Source organism: Mesitornis unicolor, unplaced genomic scaffold, assembly GCF_000695765.1.
Source record: "Mesitornis unicolor isolate BGI_N332 unplaced genomic scaffold, ASM69576v1 scaffold5946, whole genome shotgun sequence".
In the NCBI taxonomy this organism is placed as follows: Eukaryota; Metazoa; Chordata; class Aves; order Mesitornithiformes; family Mesitornithidae; genus Mesitornis; species Mesitornis unicolor.
In genome coordinates, this window is record NW_010191578.1 from 17,848 (window position 1) to 33,465 (window position 15,618).

General features: G+C 40.3%; 1 protein-coding gene across 1 annotated transcript; it reads left to right on the plus strand.

The window, feature by feature from the left end:
* Positions 1-438: 438 nt before the first annotated feature.
* EFCAB2 (EF-hand calcium binding domain 2) lies at positions 439-10,729 on the plus strand (the record flags this gene model as incomplete). The annotated part of the gene is made up of 6 exons (XM_010186780.1): positions 439-523; positions 3,814-3,886; positions 7,456-7,535; positions 9,397-9,439; positions 9,540-9,606; positions 10,623-10,729. Coding segments are annotated over 6 exons (455 nt in total), but the record flags the coding sequence as incomplete, so codon positions are not given.
* Positions 10,730-15,618: the final 4,889 nt, after the last annotated feature.

Below are 15,618 nucleotides of genomic sequence, written 5' to 3' on the forward strand. Positions count from 1 at the left end.
TAAAAAGCAAATGCATCAAATTACTCCTTCCCCTTCACTGGGATCATCTTCCTTTTCAAACTGTTGGAATAAATTATTTACCATGGGACATATTCACTGTGCACATTCTTAGCCATCTCTTTATTTCTGGTCCTCAGCTTTTCATATGTTATGGCTAACTCTGTGGACGTGCAGCTGAGACACACCATTACACCAGAGCTGGTGTAGCTGCAGAGCTATAGCAAGGCCGTGTTACTAATATAAATGACAGATTCTGCATTTAGAGTGTTTGGGTTTTTTTTTTTTTAGGATAACGTTCTGCTTTTTAAAAGTACCTTTCCTTTCTAACCCTTTATTCAGTTTTGGTGCTTCTGCTGTCGCAGTTCTCAAATTGGGAATAAATCAGTTGCAACAGCTCAGTTAATTTTTCTTTTTCTTTTCTTCTGTTTCTTTTTGTAGAGGGCACAGTGGCTGAAATTGAGAAAAAGATTATAGAAGCTTTTGAGGTGTTTGACCATGAAGGCAGTAAAACTGTGGACGTCAGGTTTGTAAATATCTTCATACAGAACTATTAAAGGGTCCAGTACAGAGATAAATAACTCTCTAAGCCTGCATCTGCTTTATCAGAATATGTAACTGAAACAGTCCTTTTGGCCCTGATTTATGTCTTTGCTTGTTTAACATTTTGCATTGCTCAGTGGTTAAAGACTGAAGCTGCCTTGAGAGAGGGATGGTGGGACTGGTGGAGTAGAGGCAAGAGGAAACTGCAGTGGACAAGAAGTTTGAGGCTACAGTTCTTACTAGCAAATCTCTGCTCCGAGCGCTTATTTGGCACTACAGGTCCAGGATCCCCTATGGATCCCCTTGCCTTCAGGAGAGTCCCAGCATATCAAGGGTCGTCCCTGGCAGTGTGTCACTGTTACCTGCTCTCCATAGGTGTCTCCAACTGCAGTGCCTCCTGCTCAGCCCTCTTCATCTGGAGTGACATGGGAGGTGGATATTGCTCTGGCAGGGAGGCGTTCCTAGGAGTTTTGGAAGAAACTTGCATATAATTTGATTATATAACACAGTAATAATCGTAACAACAATAATAATAGTATTGACATTAAAAAGATCATACTCCATTGCACCAAAGGTCCGTTTACCACAGTACCCTTATTTGACCTATTAGTAGTTACCTGGGGGAGGAATATGAGGTATTGAGCAAATAAGCAGTATTGGTTTTTTACATCTGCCACATAATGATTTGAGTGGCACCTGTTGGGGTTTTTTTTTGTTTTATGATAAATAGTGAACAGTTGTTCTCTATTAATCTTCTTGACACCATTGATGATTTCATAGCTGTCTGTCACATCCGTCCTCCATCACAGTAGTTTAAGGCTGAAGAGTCCATGTGTGTTTAACCTCTTAGGAGATGCTATTCCATAGCTCTGGCCATTCATTTTTGTGCTCCTTCTTGTTCAGCTTTCTCCTTTTTTGAAATGGGATGACCAGAACTGGGGGAATGTGATGCACAGATAGGAGTCAGGAGAGAGAACTCCATGTGCGATACCTTTAGTATGCAATGTTATGGAAATACAAAGGGAGTAAAAAAAAGTTCAGTGGAAGATAAAAACATGGACTGATCAGGGCATAACTGGCTACAAGATACAGAGCTAAAGGAAGTAAAATTTAAAAATTCCTAAATAATATTAATTCTAGTGTTTTTAAAGTTCAAATATTTGACAGTGCTACTTTAACTTCATTTTAACATAAACATCCATATGCATAACAATATGGCTTTTGTTATAAAATACATAAAACATGTTTATGTCTCACTGAGCAGGTTCTGAAGTTGTTATATGCTGTTGTCATTAAAGTTTACTGAAGCGATTTTTCTTATTTCCAATTACCATTTTCACAAGAATATCACCCAAGCTTTTAATTATAAATCAATTAATGAGTATAAACACTACAAAGGAGTGTGAGAACTGGTGAAATTGTTGTCATTAGACATTCCTCACAAAGCCAAATTGGAAAACACCTTTAAATGTTCCCAGCATCTTTTCTACATTATAAAACAGAGGCGACAGAGGCACAAATATTTATGTGGTAGTCTTAGCCATGCATGCTTTCTTGTGCCTCTAAATTTAAGAATTTATGGGTGCTTCATAGAAGTGAAATGTAGAAATGGTCATTTACATCTGCAGTCTTGGCTAAAGAGCTGTAAAATTTGCTACATTCCTCACTGTTTTATATATGGCTATAGAGCTTGAGAAAATGCTACAACAAAGAAATAATACAAATAGACCTTTTAAAAATGTATTAATTCAGACAGTAAGTCATAGCATGCGAGGGGGGACATTCAGAAGTCTATTTAACATCATAAATGTGCAATTTCACATTAATTTTTATCACAGTGCAGTTACTGACAACAACAATTTATTGTCTAATCAATCCCAGATTCATATTGCAGGGCTGTATCACAATAACAGGATTATTAATGGCTTGTATCTTGTATCAGAAGGTGGCAGTACAGCACAATTCTTAACTACAGTTGTAGACATATGAATGTTACTGCCTGAAATATCAGACTCCTGTGAAGAATATGGAAAATTACCCTGGCTTGTCAGGCCGACATCAGTATTGCATGACTCCTAATGCAAATACAAGTTAGTAAGGAATTAAACATGAGGAAGACTGTATTGTTTCATGCTGCCTACAACACACCCTGAGTCAAGGGCTTTCATGATTTTGTAAATCTTATCACTGAAAATGCTATATGTAGGGTGAAAACTATGGCCCAAAATTTTCTGTCTGTGTTACAAAACCTGTATGAACATAAGCTCATTTTAACCATCATTTTTGCATGCTGGAAACTACAGAGCAGAAACTGCAGCTGCTGAACTAAGTGAGAGGAAGTGGCTGGGAGGAAAATACAGTTTCCTACCTGGGTCCTTTAAAGTCCATGTTATTACCAAATGTGACATGACTTTTTTGACCACAGACACTTCAGACAACATCCTTGTGCTGGCACACACACAGACTGTCATGAACAGCAGCCAGCAATGCCAGGCTTTGCAAACTCTTGCAGGGCCTGGTGTACCTTACTCACATTGTGGTTTTGCTGAGCGTGAGGTGAGGCAGGAGGTGATGGCACAATTTCCATGTGATGTTGTTAATCTTAAAACTTTTTTGAATCATTGCCAGTTTGGTCAGGATTTTATTTAGAGCCTCAGAACAAGTGCCCCGGGTTCAGTAGTAAATGAAAGCTATGAATTTATTTTGCAGCATGAACAGGGTGGTGCTAAGCCCTTGTGGTGGTCTGTTTGACTCATTCAGAGCACAGAAGCTCATTCAGGCTGCCTCCATCTTGACTTTTTGTAATTGCTCTTTACTGCAGTTAGAATTTGTATCTTTATAGCATTTAATGCAAACATTTATTTTATTTGTTATCTTTCATCTCAGTAGGTTTCTGAGTGTTTTATTAGCTATAAATATAGACTTTACTGAATTAAAGCTTAACAATTAGAGGACTGCAGGTCAAAAGTAACCTGCACACAGTATGCTGCAACACAATGGTAAAGAAGAATTTTGGGGAAAGTCACGAGGACAATTATACTCTTCCAAAAAGCTACAGAATAATTAATGTCAGTAAAAATGGACATTGCTTAGTGAGACACCATCTTAAAAGTCCACACACATATACTTGTGTGTGCTTGTGTGCTTGTACATGCACACTCCTCTATGCAAGCACTGAATTGGTATCTGAATTCTCTACAGGCACTCTTGTATTGCAGATTTACTGACAAATATGTTTGTTTGTTTCTTTCGTTCTTTCCTTCTTTCTTTCAGAGATATAGGCTCAATTATCAGGTCACTGGGTTGCTTCCCAACTGAGGCAGAACTACATAAACTGATTGCAAAGGTAAATGTTTAGATCTTTTGTATTTTTTCAATCTTAAACTTGCCCAAGTTTGGTCCTTCTGCCTTGCTGTGTGGGAAACCTAATCTCTTTTCTGAGAGGTTGGAAGTGTCATGGAAGTGATTGAGGCAGGCAGTCTCTCAGGTTGCCCTGAAGCATGCCTTTAGGTTGATGAGGTAGCAGTGTTGATGGGTTGAAATGAGGAGTTTTTGACTCTCTTTTATCCTGAAGGTCATGGTGACACTGTACCAAGATGGAGGAGCATTTATAGAAAACAGAGGAAAAATTGGCTTTGGCTAATGAAAAAGAACGTCCTAAACCTCAGTTGGATTAGGATATCCAAACCCTGACCATCTCACTCTTCTGGAAATGCCATGGACACACAGTGGATCATTAAGTAATAAAAATTAGTTCTTGAGCAGGTGTTAAAATTAGACATCTAATATAGATGGAGGGTATATCCACAGCTTCTATAACAACTGCATTGTGGCACCCATTATGTTACAATGTTTCATATCTCTACACTCACAGCCATACTATGGTTCTGTGTTACACTGTTGTATCTCAAGAATCTTCTGCTTCATAGCTGCATTGCATTGTACTTTGTTATCTATTACTTATCTTAAATTGTTAGCAATGCTGAAAACTGAAACAAAAAAAAGTCCAATCTCTTTGAGAGGGGGAGGCCTTAAACTCTCCTGGTTCCCCTGGACTGGGAAGGGATCAAAGCAACCCCTTCCTTTTTTTCAATTCTGTATCTTGAGTCAGTTGCACTGTTCATTTGCTGCAAACAAAAATCGCTGTAGGCCACTAAATATATCATCTATATTAAGCACCATAATTTCTCTTTTCATTTTGTCTGGTTTGTCAGTGGGAGCTGTGACAATCTGGTACTGAGAGTACAGAACCAGAGCAGACAGATTGCAGCATCATGGTAAAAGATCATTCTCCTCTGATGGTTCTTTGCACTTGCTCATCTGAAGCAGCTGCACCATTTTCACAAGACTGAGCATGAGATCTCTCACACTAAATTCTGATCTACAAGAGACCAGACAAGCCTACTGAGGAGAGACTGCTACTGCAACCATCCAAATTTTTGGGGACAAGAAGAAAAGAGTAAGAGAGCTCAATTGCCAGTATCCTGACCTATACATGAAAAAGAGAAAAATCCTTCCTCCACCTCTCAGCCCCAGCATCTTCCAGAATAAAACTCACAGAGTTTGACCAAGCAAATACTGTTATTGTCACAGTCACTATGAAAAAAGGAACAATTACAGAAAAGGGAAAATATTAGTGGGAAATGAAGAGTAGAACAGGCATGAGCATAAGGAAGAATAAGAGGACACATATACCTGTAAAATCGGAATACTTGCTGACTTAGGTGAGGTTAATATATTCAATTTATTCATGTATCTATCCAATGTTATAAATAGGGTTAATTTTATCAGTTCAAGACATTGCTGGGCCTGCAGAACCACTGAAACAGAAGCTGTTCTTTCTGGGTCAGAGGAAGCTTAGGTTGCTCATCACCTCCCAGGACAAGGTCCATTGTCAGGAAGGACACATTTCTTTCACAGATTTCTTTCTGAAGGCAAAACACAAATAACACACCAGCAAAAAGAGATAAATCAGTGAGGGCCGACACATTCACAGGTATTTGTTACGTTGAGCTTTGAAGCGGTCATTGCTTGTGAGTTCTTCTGGTATGAAAATTAGGATGACCTTCAACTGTTTGGATGAGCAGATCTAATGTTTTTTGGCTCCTAAACATGGTTTATATAATTTATCATCATCGTGGATGTTTTGGGTCCTTGCTTTTAATTGTTCTGCTTAATATAAGACACATCTATCTATTTCCAATAAATAGCTACGATATCTATTTTTCTGCATCTGTGGACTTCTGACCTAACACTATTTGAAGCACAGATATATCCCAAAAACATCCTGTGTACTTTTACATCTCAGTATTTGTGATGCATGGAATAGTTCAGTATATTGACTAACTGTTATGTCACTGGAAAGAAGTTTTGCCAGGAATTTTGTTACATCAATCAATCAAGCAGTAAAACAAATGGTTCTGTAATGGTAAAGGGTACCATTTGATTTAGCATGAAGCATGCAACAGCTTCATTTCCTTGCTAAAGATCCCTTCCGCTAGGCTTACCAAACAGAAGGGAAAAAGTGCTTTTTTCAAGCCAATTTCCACTCTAAAGCAGGAAGAGGGGGTGGCTGCCTGCTTTTAGCAACGAAAACCCTTCAAGAGCACTGGAAAAGAGCACGCAGCAGCAATTGCAGCTCTCATTTAAGCAACTGGATGTATCAGGCATCATCCCCAGCTCTGACCCAGCTCTCAAGAGGACGATTTCTTACCTCATCTTTTCCTGGCTCAGGAGATTTCAAATCGGTGCCTCTTTGAGTCTTCTTTCAGTCTGAGCTGTGTCTTGAAAAGCCCAACAAGGTATCACTGCTGCCATGTGAGACGACGAGGCATGCATCCAGTCTCAACACAAACAGGAGCAGGCTACTTCCATTAAGAGGGCTCCTGAGGGTAAAACTTGACATTTTCAGGGAAGGGATGCACTGGGATGATAGGGGGCAGTTTTTACCACACTGCTCATCTCCTGTGAAAGTACAGGAATGCAGTGAGAATGCTGCTACAAGTCCCCGGTGTTTTGAGACTAATCTGTTAATTTTTTGGGGAAGGCAAAGGGGAGCTTTGCTTTGTGTAGTATTTTATGGGCTGCCTTATGACTGTTTCAGACTGCCCTGACTCAGCCTGCCTGCCTCTCTGGTCCTTCCCTTGACGGCTCTCTGGCTATGAAACATGTGGAGGCAACAAATTCCATCCTCGAGGTGTACTAGGCTGGGGCTATGTCCAAACCAGCTCATTAAATATGCCCAGAAACATCTGTGGGTGTTGAAGCCAGCTGGCGCAGAGCAGCTCATGTCCACACTGGTAAATGCAGCGTGGCTGCACAAAGCGGGCTGCTGGAGGACAGTCCCTACGGTCCAAGCCAGGCCTGGTGACTGCTTCTGGGGGAGCGTGAGGTGGCACAGGCCAAAATCTTGCAAGGTAGCGTGCTGATGGGTTGCTGTCATGGGTGGTCACGTTACACTGGTCAGAGATGTTCCAGGTCCTGCATGACTTTACTGGCGTGAGTGCAATCTGAATGTTTAAACCTCTGCTGCGTCACTGCGGAAGGTAAGATCAGTTACTGGGCATCCAGTTCCTTTGCATGAGTGGTTTTTGAGCACAAGAGGGCAGTATTGAGTTGCTGAAATTGTCTGGAATAGCAGGCCTGTACTTTGCCTGGGATGTTTCTGCCTCTAATTTCTTTCTATTTGATCACAAGCATTTAACTCAGATGTTATGGTGCCTTGTGGTATTAAAACTGTGATATAAATATTCAAAGTTTAACTCTAAATTTAATGCAGGAAGCACCCAAATTTTCTCGTTTTGTTGTGGTTTTTTTGTTGTTGGCATTTTTGTGTGTGGGGTTGGTGGGGTTTTTTTGGGTTTTTTTTGTTTTTTTTCATTAGTTTGCCTGCCATACTAAAGTTCTATTTTTTAGGTAGAAGAAGAAGAATCACCTGGATACGTTAATCTGGAAAAATTTCTTCCAGTGATGACAAAAGCGCTACTCGACAGAAGGTAATGGAAAGTGGGTTTTCTATGTCTGTAGTTTATTCCAGATTGCCAGGGCTGATTCTGAATAAATATATCTACAGTAATTATGTGTAACTGGAAGGCATACAGATTTATTTTCTTATTTAAACTCAGTTTACATTAACTTGATAGATTTTGTTTCAAAATTACTTTGTCTATGTAAAATTATGTTGTACAGATGATATAAATAATAACAGCTTAAAGTAATGAATTGTCATAATGTGTAGCTTTTGTATTTTTAATGTGGATCAGAATTAACTTGCTATTGAATGTGTTTTGTGTATCTCTGAAATATTTTATATGCAAATGAAGGTCATAACCATTACTTTCTCTGAACATGTGAGTTACAGTTACTGAGAAGCACAGTCTGTTACAGTGTGTTTTTAATAAGTTGTATAAATCAGCTTCATGTTCTTGTCTCAAAATGACTGCCAGGTACAGCTGAGTGTACAAAAATGGCACTCTAAAAGACTGCTGATCTAGAAGTCTAGAACAAAAACGCTGTTTGTTTTTCAAAGGTACATAGAAATCTTTGCATGTACACAGGAATTTGTGCTATTTTGATATTTTGCACTAAAAACAAGATTACTTATAGGGATTTTATCTTTCTTTTTAAGGATGGTAGCCAAGGGTTTTGGGAGACTCAGTCTTGTTGAACACTGAGAAATCATTTTGCACACAGAGGGCCTTTGGTAGGGGGATGTTCTACACATGAAATAGCTACAGGATTTCCCCAAACTGTCTCACAGCATCCAGAGGCAGTGAGGTCCACCCTGGGGAGGTGTTTGAGGGTCTTTGCACCCATGCCTGGACATGGACCAACCAACAGGGTTTGGGTCCCGGTGTGCCGTTGCAGGTGCATTGCCTTCCCAGGTTCCTGCAGTTTTGCCTTCTCTGACCTTCATGGCACATTTCTGGCTCCACACTGATGGTCACCCTTTCACAAAATGATGCGTCACTGCTCTCTTCTCCTCCTCCACACCCCCTCTACACAAACATACACACACAAGCAAGAAAAAAACCAGCCCACACCCTTTCCCCAGGCTAGTGCAGGCTTGTCAAGACCCACTTTATCTTTTGGAGCACTCTGTCCATAGTTCACTTGTCCAAGGGCACTGGAGATTTGAATCACAAAAAACAAGGCCTCTTCTTAGCACATTTGATTTTTAGATAGTAAAAGAGTGAGGCAGGTCTGGACGAAATGATCGAGCAGTAGGAACCTCCCTGGCTTCAACATCTTCTCTTTAGTATTCTTGGAGGTTGGTGAGAGTCTGCTGGTTGTGGAAGGTCTCCATTGCTGCATGGGGCTTCCTTTCCAGCTCTGAAATCAGGACACATATGCATGCACGCACGTGTCCCATTCTCCTGTCTCTCTGAAACTGTTAGACAGACCTTTTCTTTTATAGCTACCAGCTTCCTTCGCCGTCATCAGCTCCTTAGACTGTCAAAGTGCCACCAGGTGAGCTGTTGCCTGGCTACTAGCATACCTGGACAAAACTTTGTGTTCTTGGTTTGGCCATCTTCTTTTCAGTGCATTGGCTACGTGGAATGATTCAGCTCTTACTGATTCCTACTAACCCACTCAGCCAGCCCGGACATGCAGAAGCCATTCATCTGGCTCCTTAGCACAAGGAAAATTAAACAGGAGAACAATAAAAGATGTAAGAGGTACAGATATGGACAGTTCCAAAAAGGCAAGCTGGAATTAAATGTTTGACAGACAAACTTAGTAAATTCTCACAGAAAACAAGTTTTCCCTTTCCTTTAGTACTCATATTTTAGTCCTTCAGAATAGTACGGCAACCTGGCAAACAATGACTTAACTTTTCTGATTCAATGATTTCAGCTACCGGCCTATTCCACTAGATGTTCTCCTGAATGCATTTGAGGTCTGTAACTAAACATTCAAGTATCTAATTTCTAGAAAGAAATTGCTGATTCTTAATTCAGTATGGTTAAAACCACAAATTCTATTCTTTTTCTTGAAAGATTTTGGATGAGAATCAATGTGGATGTATTCCTAAAGAGGACCTGGTCAAATATTTGACGGAAGAAAGTAAAATTATTTTTGTAATATCAATATTTAAGTAAATAAACATTACATGTGTATATGGCATCTTTTGGACCTTGATCTGCATGCCAAAACTTGCAGGAGTAGTTAAGTTGTCTTTGAACGGTACTGTTATGAGCGACTGCAGACTGGACCATTTCACTGGTGAATAATGCAGGGAAACAACATTTATCTGCCTGCTTGCAGACATTATAAGGTAAAGATTATTATTATTAAGAGTCATAATACAGTCTCACATGGATATTTTATAATTCTGTGCACATCTCTGTGCTTCCTAAGTATGTGCCTGTTTTTCTGTCCTCCAGTAAAACTGTAGTTTAGATTTCCAGATGTTTCAGGTAATTTCAGTGCTCATTAATTCCTACATTATCTTGATCTTAATTCTTGTGCCATACGCAAACAAAGTGATTCAAAGAGCAGATTTAAGTTGTATATCATGTAATCCTCCCTATCCCTTGAAGAGCCTGCTTTTCTTGCACAGCTGACGCATGCCTGCCTGCCTCAAGTACAAAATGATGTGCAGGCTTTGCGCAAGACTTATCCTCAGATGGGGACCCTGCTCTCAAAGAGGGGTGCAGGAGGCCATCAGTGGCTTTGAAGCTCCTAAAAGAGAAAAACCAGAAGCCTTTCATGATGTAAATACAAGTGAAAGAATAGCCAGATGAGAGATAATAATTCTGATGTACACGTTAGAAGAATTCACTCTGACAAAAATGGTTGTTTCGAAATCCCTGTGGCAGAGAGGAGCAGGCCATTTTGGAGTCTGTGAGTTAAAAGGAGATCAGAAGATCCAGGCCTTCTGTCTCCTTCCCTGTAGACCAGCTTGCCTGGTATGCAGGACTTACACTGGCACAAGTGAAGAAATGAGATCCTAAGTATTGCCCCTTTTCTCCTCTGTGTGAGGACTGAAAGGAGATCCTTGCAAGGGAAAACCAGGGTAATTTGCCAGCCCTGAAAAGAATATTTATCAAGACAAAGTGTTATTCTGTGCTGTCTTTTAGGTGAGCCCTTTACTCAGGAAGAAATGGAGGACATGCTTTCCACAGCTCTAGATCCAGCAACAAATACTTTTCACTACAGAGACTACATTTCAATGTTGATGGATTAAAGTTAAGATGTTCCCCTGTAGTGTTACAGATGCCTTTTGGTAAGAGCAGTGTAGCTTGGTAGTTAATTGAAGTATGTATTTTAAAGTATAACAAAGCTCAGCTTGTGACCTTGTGCTTATAATTAAAATAAAATCTGTGTTGCAATAATTCCTTGGGTACTGTGTACATACTGAAATATATTCACACTTGGAAAAAGAGTTCTTGACAGAAATACTGTGTAAAGTCTGGAAAAGAAATAATGGAATTTGAAAAATAACAGGAAAAATAATGTTAATGGAATCAAGAAATGACTTTACAATTGCTTCTGAAAAACTAATGGAAAATGAGACCTGTGAAATCAGGTAATCAATACATAAGTGAGTACCTTAAGATGACTGAAATTGTGAAGGCATGCTGCTAAGATAAAGCTTTTATATTTAAATATTATCCTATTTAAATATGTATTTAAATCTAATTTCTGTGTTTGATTAATAAGGCACCAGGTAGGTTACTACTTTTGAAATAATATAACAGATCAAATAAACTTTCTATAATGTCTAGTTTTTGCCACATATTTGTGCTTTGTTTACCATAGGTAATTAAACTGGACCAGTTAGTTCCATTTTATGTTACTCATCCATTGGCACATGGTATTTTGCTTCTATTTTAAACAGGCAGGTAGCACTCAAACCATTCCCATAGTCAGATTTACAAACAAAGTATGCCTTGAGAACATTTCTGTTACTGTAGGCAATAAACAGTTCCCCTTTCATAACCAGTTTGAAAATCAGGAGCTACGACTATTCAAAATGTAGGATCATAGGACTGGAATTTGATTTTTATAAACTGATGAAGCACCGTTTTTTGGAAAGATGTTACTGTAGAATATGTGTCTCAACTACCCTTGCTAAAGACCACCACAGACCTCACTGCTCTTCTTATTACCAGCTTCATCATTTTCCTGACTCTTACTGTACTGTTGTCCTTCAGCTTGAGTCTGAGCTCTCTCCCCTCAAGTTCTTGCTGTGGACATCATAATCTAACAAGTGACCAGTGGTTGCCCTCAGCTGAGGAGGTCTCAGCTTGCAGGAGAAGATTCTGCAGTCCAGTCCGCAAAGGCACCATCTTGTACTTTATGCTCCCCACCTTTGACCCTATTTCTGTTTCTCTACTCTCTGTCAAGTTTGGTTTCCTCCTGTACGGTGTCCTGCCACTCCTCTGTCTCAACTGCATATCCCAGCTCTGTGTCATCGACAGACTTCATCAGCTGATTGAAATCTGGGGAAGGCTGACAAACAGAGGCCTTGAATGCTTTACTCCTGTCATGTCCTTCTAGTGGCAGAGCTGAAAACAGAGCACAGGGCTCCCCATGCCAAGTCTTTTGCTCTGCCCATTTGAGCTGGAAACTCAGAGGAGCTGTTTTCATATACAGCTGCAAGGGAGTTACTGTGCTTCACAAAGACAAGATTAGCACCATCTAAATGTGGTGATGGAAGCAGTCTGAAAGAGACCATTTTTTAATTCTCTTTTTACTTCTCTAACCCAAGTTGTCTTTCACTGCTATTTTCTTAAACAGTAAGGCAACAAAGAGTTAATGCAGGTGAACAACATTTGCCTAGTTTTAAGCCAGGTTTCCATCTGGAAACCACTGCTGCACCGGTCCTAAGACTGCAATGCACTCTTGTTAACATATTTACTGTGTATTTCATCTCTTTGTCAGTAAGAATGAACAACAAAGGTAATCATTAGTGTTATAATGTGTGACAATACAGGTTTTTGAAGATTAAAGCAAGAGCAACAAAGGCCCATTAAGAAAATATGTATTCTTATTAGCCTTCTTAAGTCTCTCTTTGGAAGCTGAAATTATTTTCCCTGGATGAATCCTTCTTCCGTTTGATATACAGTGTGTCGTACTGGATCTCTAACACAGCTGGCGTGAATACAAGTTTCATTCATCTTCTGCAGTCTGGGAGCCGCTGTCAGCCTCATCGTGGATGTCAGTAGGAAGATGCGTATTTCAGGAAATCATTTCATAGCTCGCAGTGCTCCAGAGAGAGCACAATTTGTTTCTAGTGGTGCTACCCCAGAGGCCGCCTCAGCTACTGCTGTAGTGAATCAGGATGCCTATGTACAACACAGTTACAATTCAGAGTGCAGATAGGATCTTAACATATATCCTTTGATGACACATATTAATTTTTTTATCCTACAGTCCTCAAATGCAAAGAGAAAGTGTATTCTGGTAAGCAAAAAGTGGGATTGCGTCTGAATTTATCACACAGCAACTCCTTCAGCTCCATCTTCTTATATCTGTCCCCCAAAAAGATGCATGCAAATAGGACGGATAAAAGCAAGTTGCAGTCTTCACTTTGGGCATAGGGAACCAAATTCCATTGTCGAGAGTGTTCCAAACTGTGGCTGAAGGAAGTGTCAAGAACCAATCTCAGATGCTGTAGGGTCCAAAAAGCTGAGTGCTCTCTGGGGATGAGAAGGAGAGGAGACTTGGGGAATCATTTTGCTATAACTAAAAAAACTCGTCTTTGTTTCCAAATTTGAAGAGAAAAATACATTACTTTGTCCTTATTTTTGAGGTGGACAAATGGAATTGCTGAGTGGTCTTGAGCTGTGTCTTGCTGCATGCCTCTCCTTGCTTGCTGTTTTGCCTCTTCCTTACAGATCAGGAACAAAGATAAGGGAGTGGATCCCACTGGGAAGCCTCTGGGGAGGAACCAGCCTAGCACCTGGGCTAAATCCACACAGGAAAGCAAAGCCAAGGCTTTGAAGAAATTGGGGAAAACAGGATTTTTGACCTAGTTGAAAGAGAGAGAGGGAAGGGAACTCATTATTCAGACATAAAAAAGAAAACAAAAAGAAAAGAAAGAGAAGAAATCAAAGAAGCAAACCCTGGAAACCATCTACAAGTATGACTGAATCAGCAGGCTGTTTACATCCCTGCTGCAAGTTGTAGGCTGGACATGACTTTACTTGTTTAAAACTTTAAGTAGGTTCAGCTGTGTCAGGGCATATGTGGTAAACAGTGAAGACCTCCTCAGTCTTATTGATACTGTGGAGAAATTCTTCCAGCTGCTGAACTTGTGTTTGGGAGTCCTGTTGCTTGTATTCTGGGTAATACATTGCTTTTTATGTTTCCCTCATCAGTGTTAGAGTTTTCTCTCCAAAACACTTTTCTGTCTGCTACTGACAGTCCCATATATATTCACACCTGAAGACTTTGACATTTCCCATTGCAATGCACACCAGCACGGTATTTGCAGTTTTTCAGACTCTCCACTGACTGAAGACAGAAGCAGAAGCTGCAGGACTTCCTCCACCAAAGTGCTAAAGAGCCAGCATCAGACCTGGGACTCCAGGGAAGGAACTGGGCTGGTCACTTATACACCCCCACCCATGTTTTCACAGAGGTAAAAGCCTGCAAAATGTTCAAGCAACAAGAATTTGCAATGTTTTTCCTTCTTTCTCTTATTTCAGTCTATCTTTTATCTTAGTTCTCTTTTACCTCATTTCATTATTCCAGTTGCATGATGATCTATAAGGGTTGAAAATGCAGGAAACTCTTGCTCTGCCTCACACTGCTGCTTGCTCTGACAGCTGCCCGTATCAGGGTGTCATTTGTCACCGGATCTAGATTTGCTGCCACTGAAATCAGCACTGGCAAAATTCTCATCACAGGTAATGGGGAAAATGGAGACCTTCACGTTCAGGAGGAAGGTGGCTGGGGATGCTGGAGTTCAGCCAAGGCTGGGATGGGGACAGGAAGCTATGATTTTTTAAGACCTGTAATATACTGCTGTCATTGTGTAAAAGGGGGAGCATAGCCTCAACAGTAAGGCACCAGGTTGGCAGTCAGGTTTCAGTCTAGACTTTGTGAGAGGTGTTCGGTAAGTCATATAATCTCTCCCTAGCTGAACTTTTATAAAGTCAGAGTAATTACGAGGAATAGGAGACAGGGAGTATCTGTCTTGCCTACCCAGTCTGTCGGCTTTTTGTATTGCCAACTGATGTTTGCGCAGTGTCTGGTACTGTGATGTTCTGATCAAAATCTGTGCCTGCAGACCTCCCTGTCACATTATTAATAAAGTTCTCAGCCTTCGAGTCTTTTGTTCCAGACTGTATGTTTAGGTCCCAACTTCTAAACAGCTCAGTCTACAGCAAGTACGTTTGTTTTTTGTTGAATGCATCTCTGTTTCATTGTGTCTCGTGCCATGATAGGTCTGATTGTAAAACTAACTATTGAAACATCTGGTCTTATTGTTGGAGGGTTTCTTTGGGCAGGTCAGTACTAGGCATGGGGACTACGCTGATTTAAAAGCTAAATAAAGATGTAAGTTGAAACAAAGCAGATTCTTCTGTCTAACCCATTTTGAATCCCTAGGGCTACTACTTGGCTTAGTATAGTTCTGAAAGCCAAGAAAATGTTATTCATTATGCTCAAAAGATTGATCATAGCATGTATATCCTGAGGCCCAAATCCTGAAGTCCTTATTCAGACACAACTCCCATTGACTTCAAAGGGAGTTCTGTCTGCAGAAGAGCTTCAGAAATACTGATGCACTGGCTCACAAGGCACTGTAAAAACCTTTTAGCCTCTTTAAATGAAGCCTCATCTGTGGAAGACCTAACAGAGATGTACAATCAGCAAGCAAGTTGTGTGACTGAAGTGACCAGAAATGTAAAACCATGAAAGTAGGTGGTTAATTCTTGTCTACAGTAATATAGGCAAGCAAGATTCAGCAAGAGTCACCAGACAGAACTTTTCCATATTGTTTAACTATATATCCACTGCTGACATCAGTAGGGGAGAACTTCCTGAAGAAGTTGTGTAACTAGGAGTAGGAAGAAGACCACTCTAAATACAGGGCTGTCTCCGTTTAAGGGTCAGAGAGAGCGA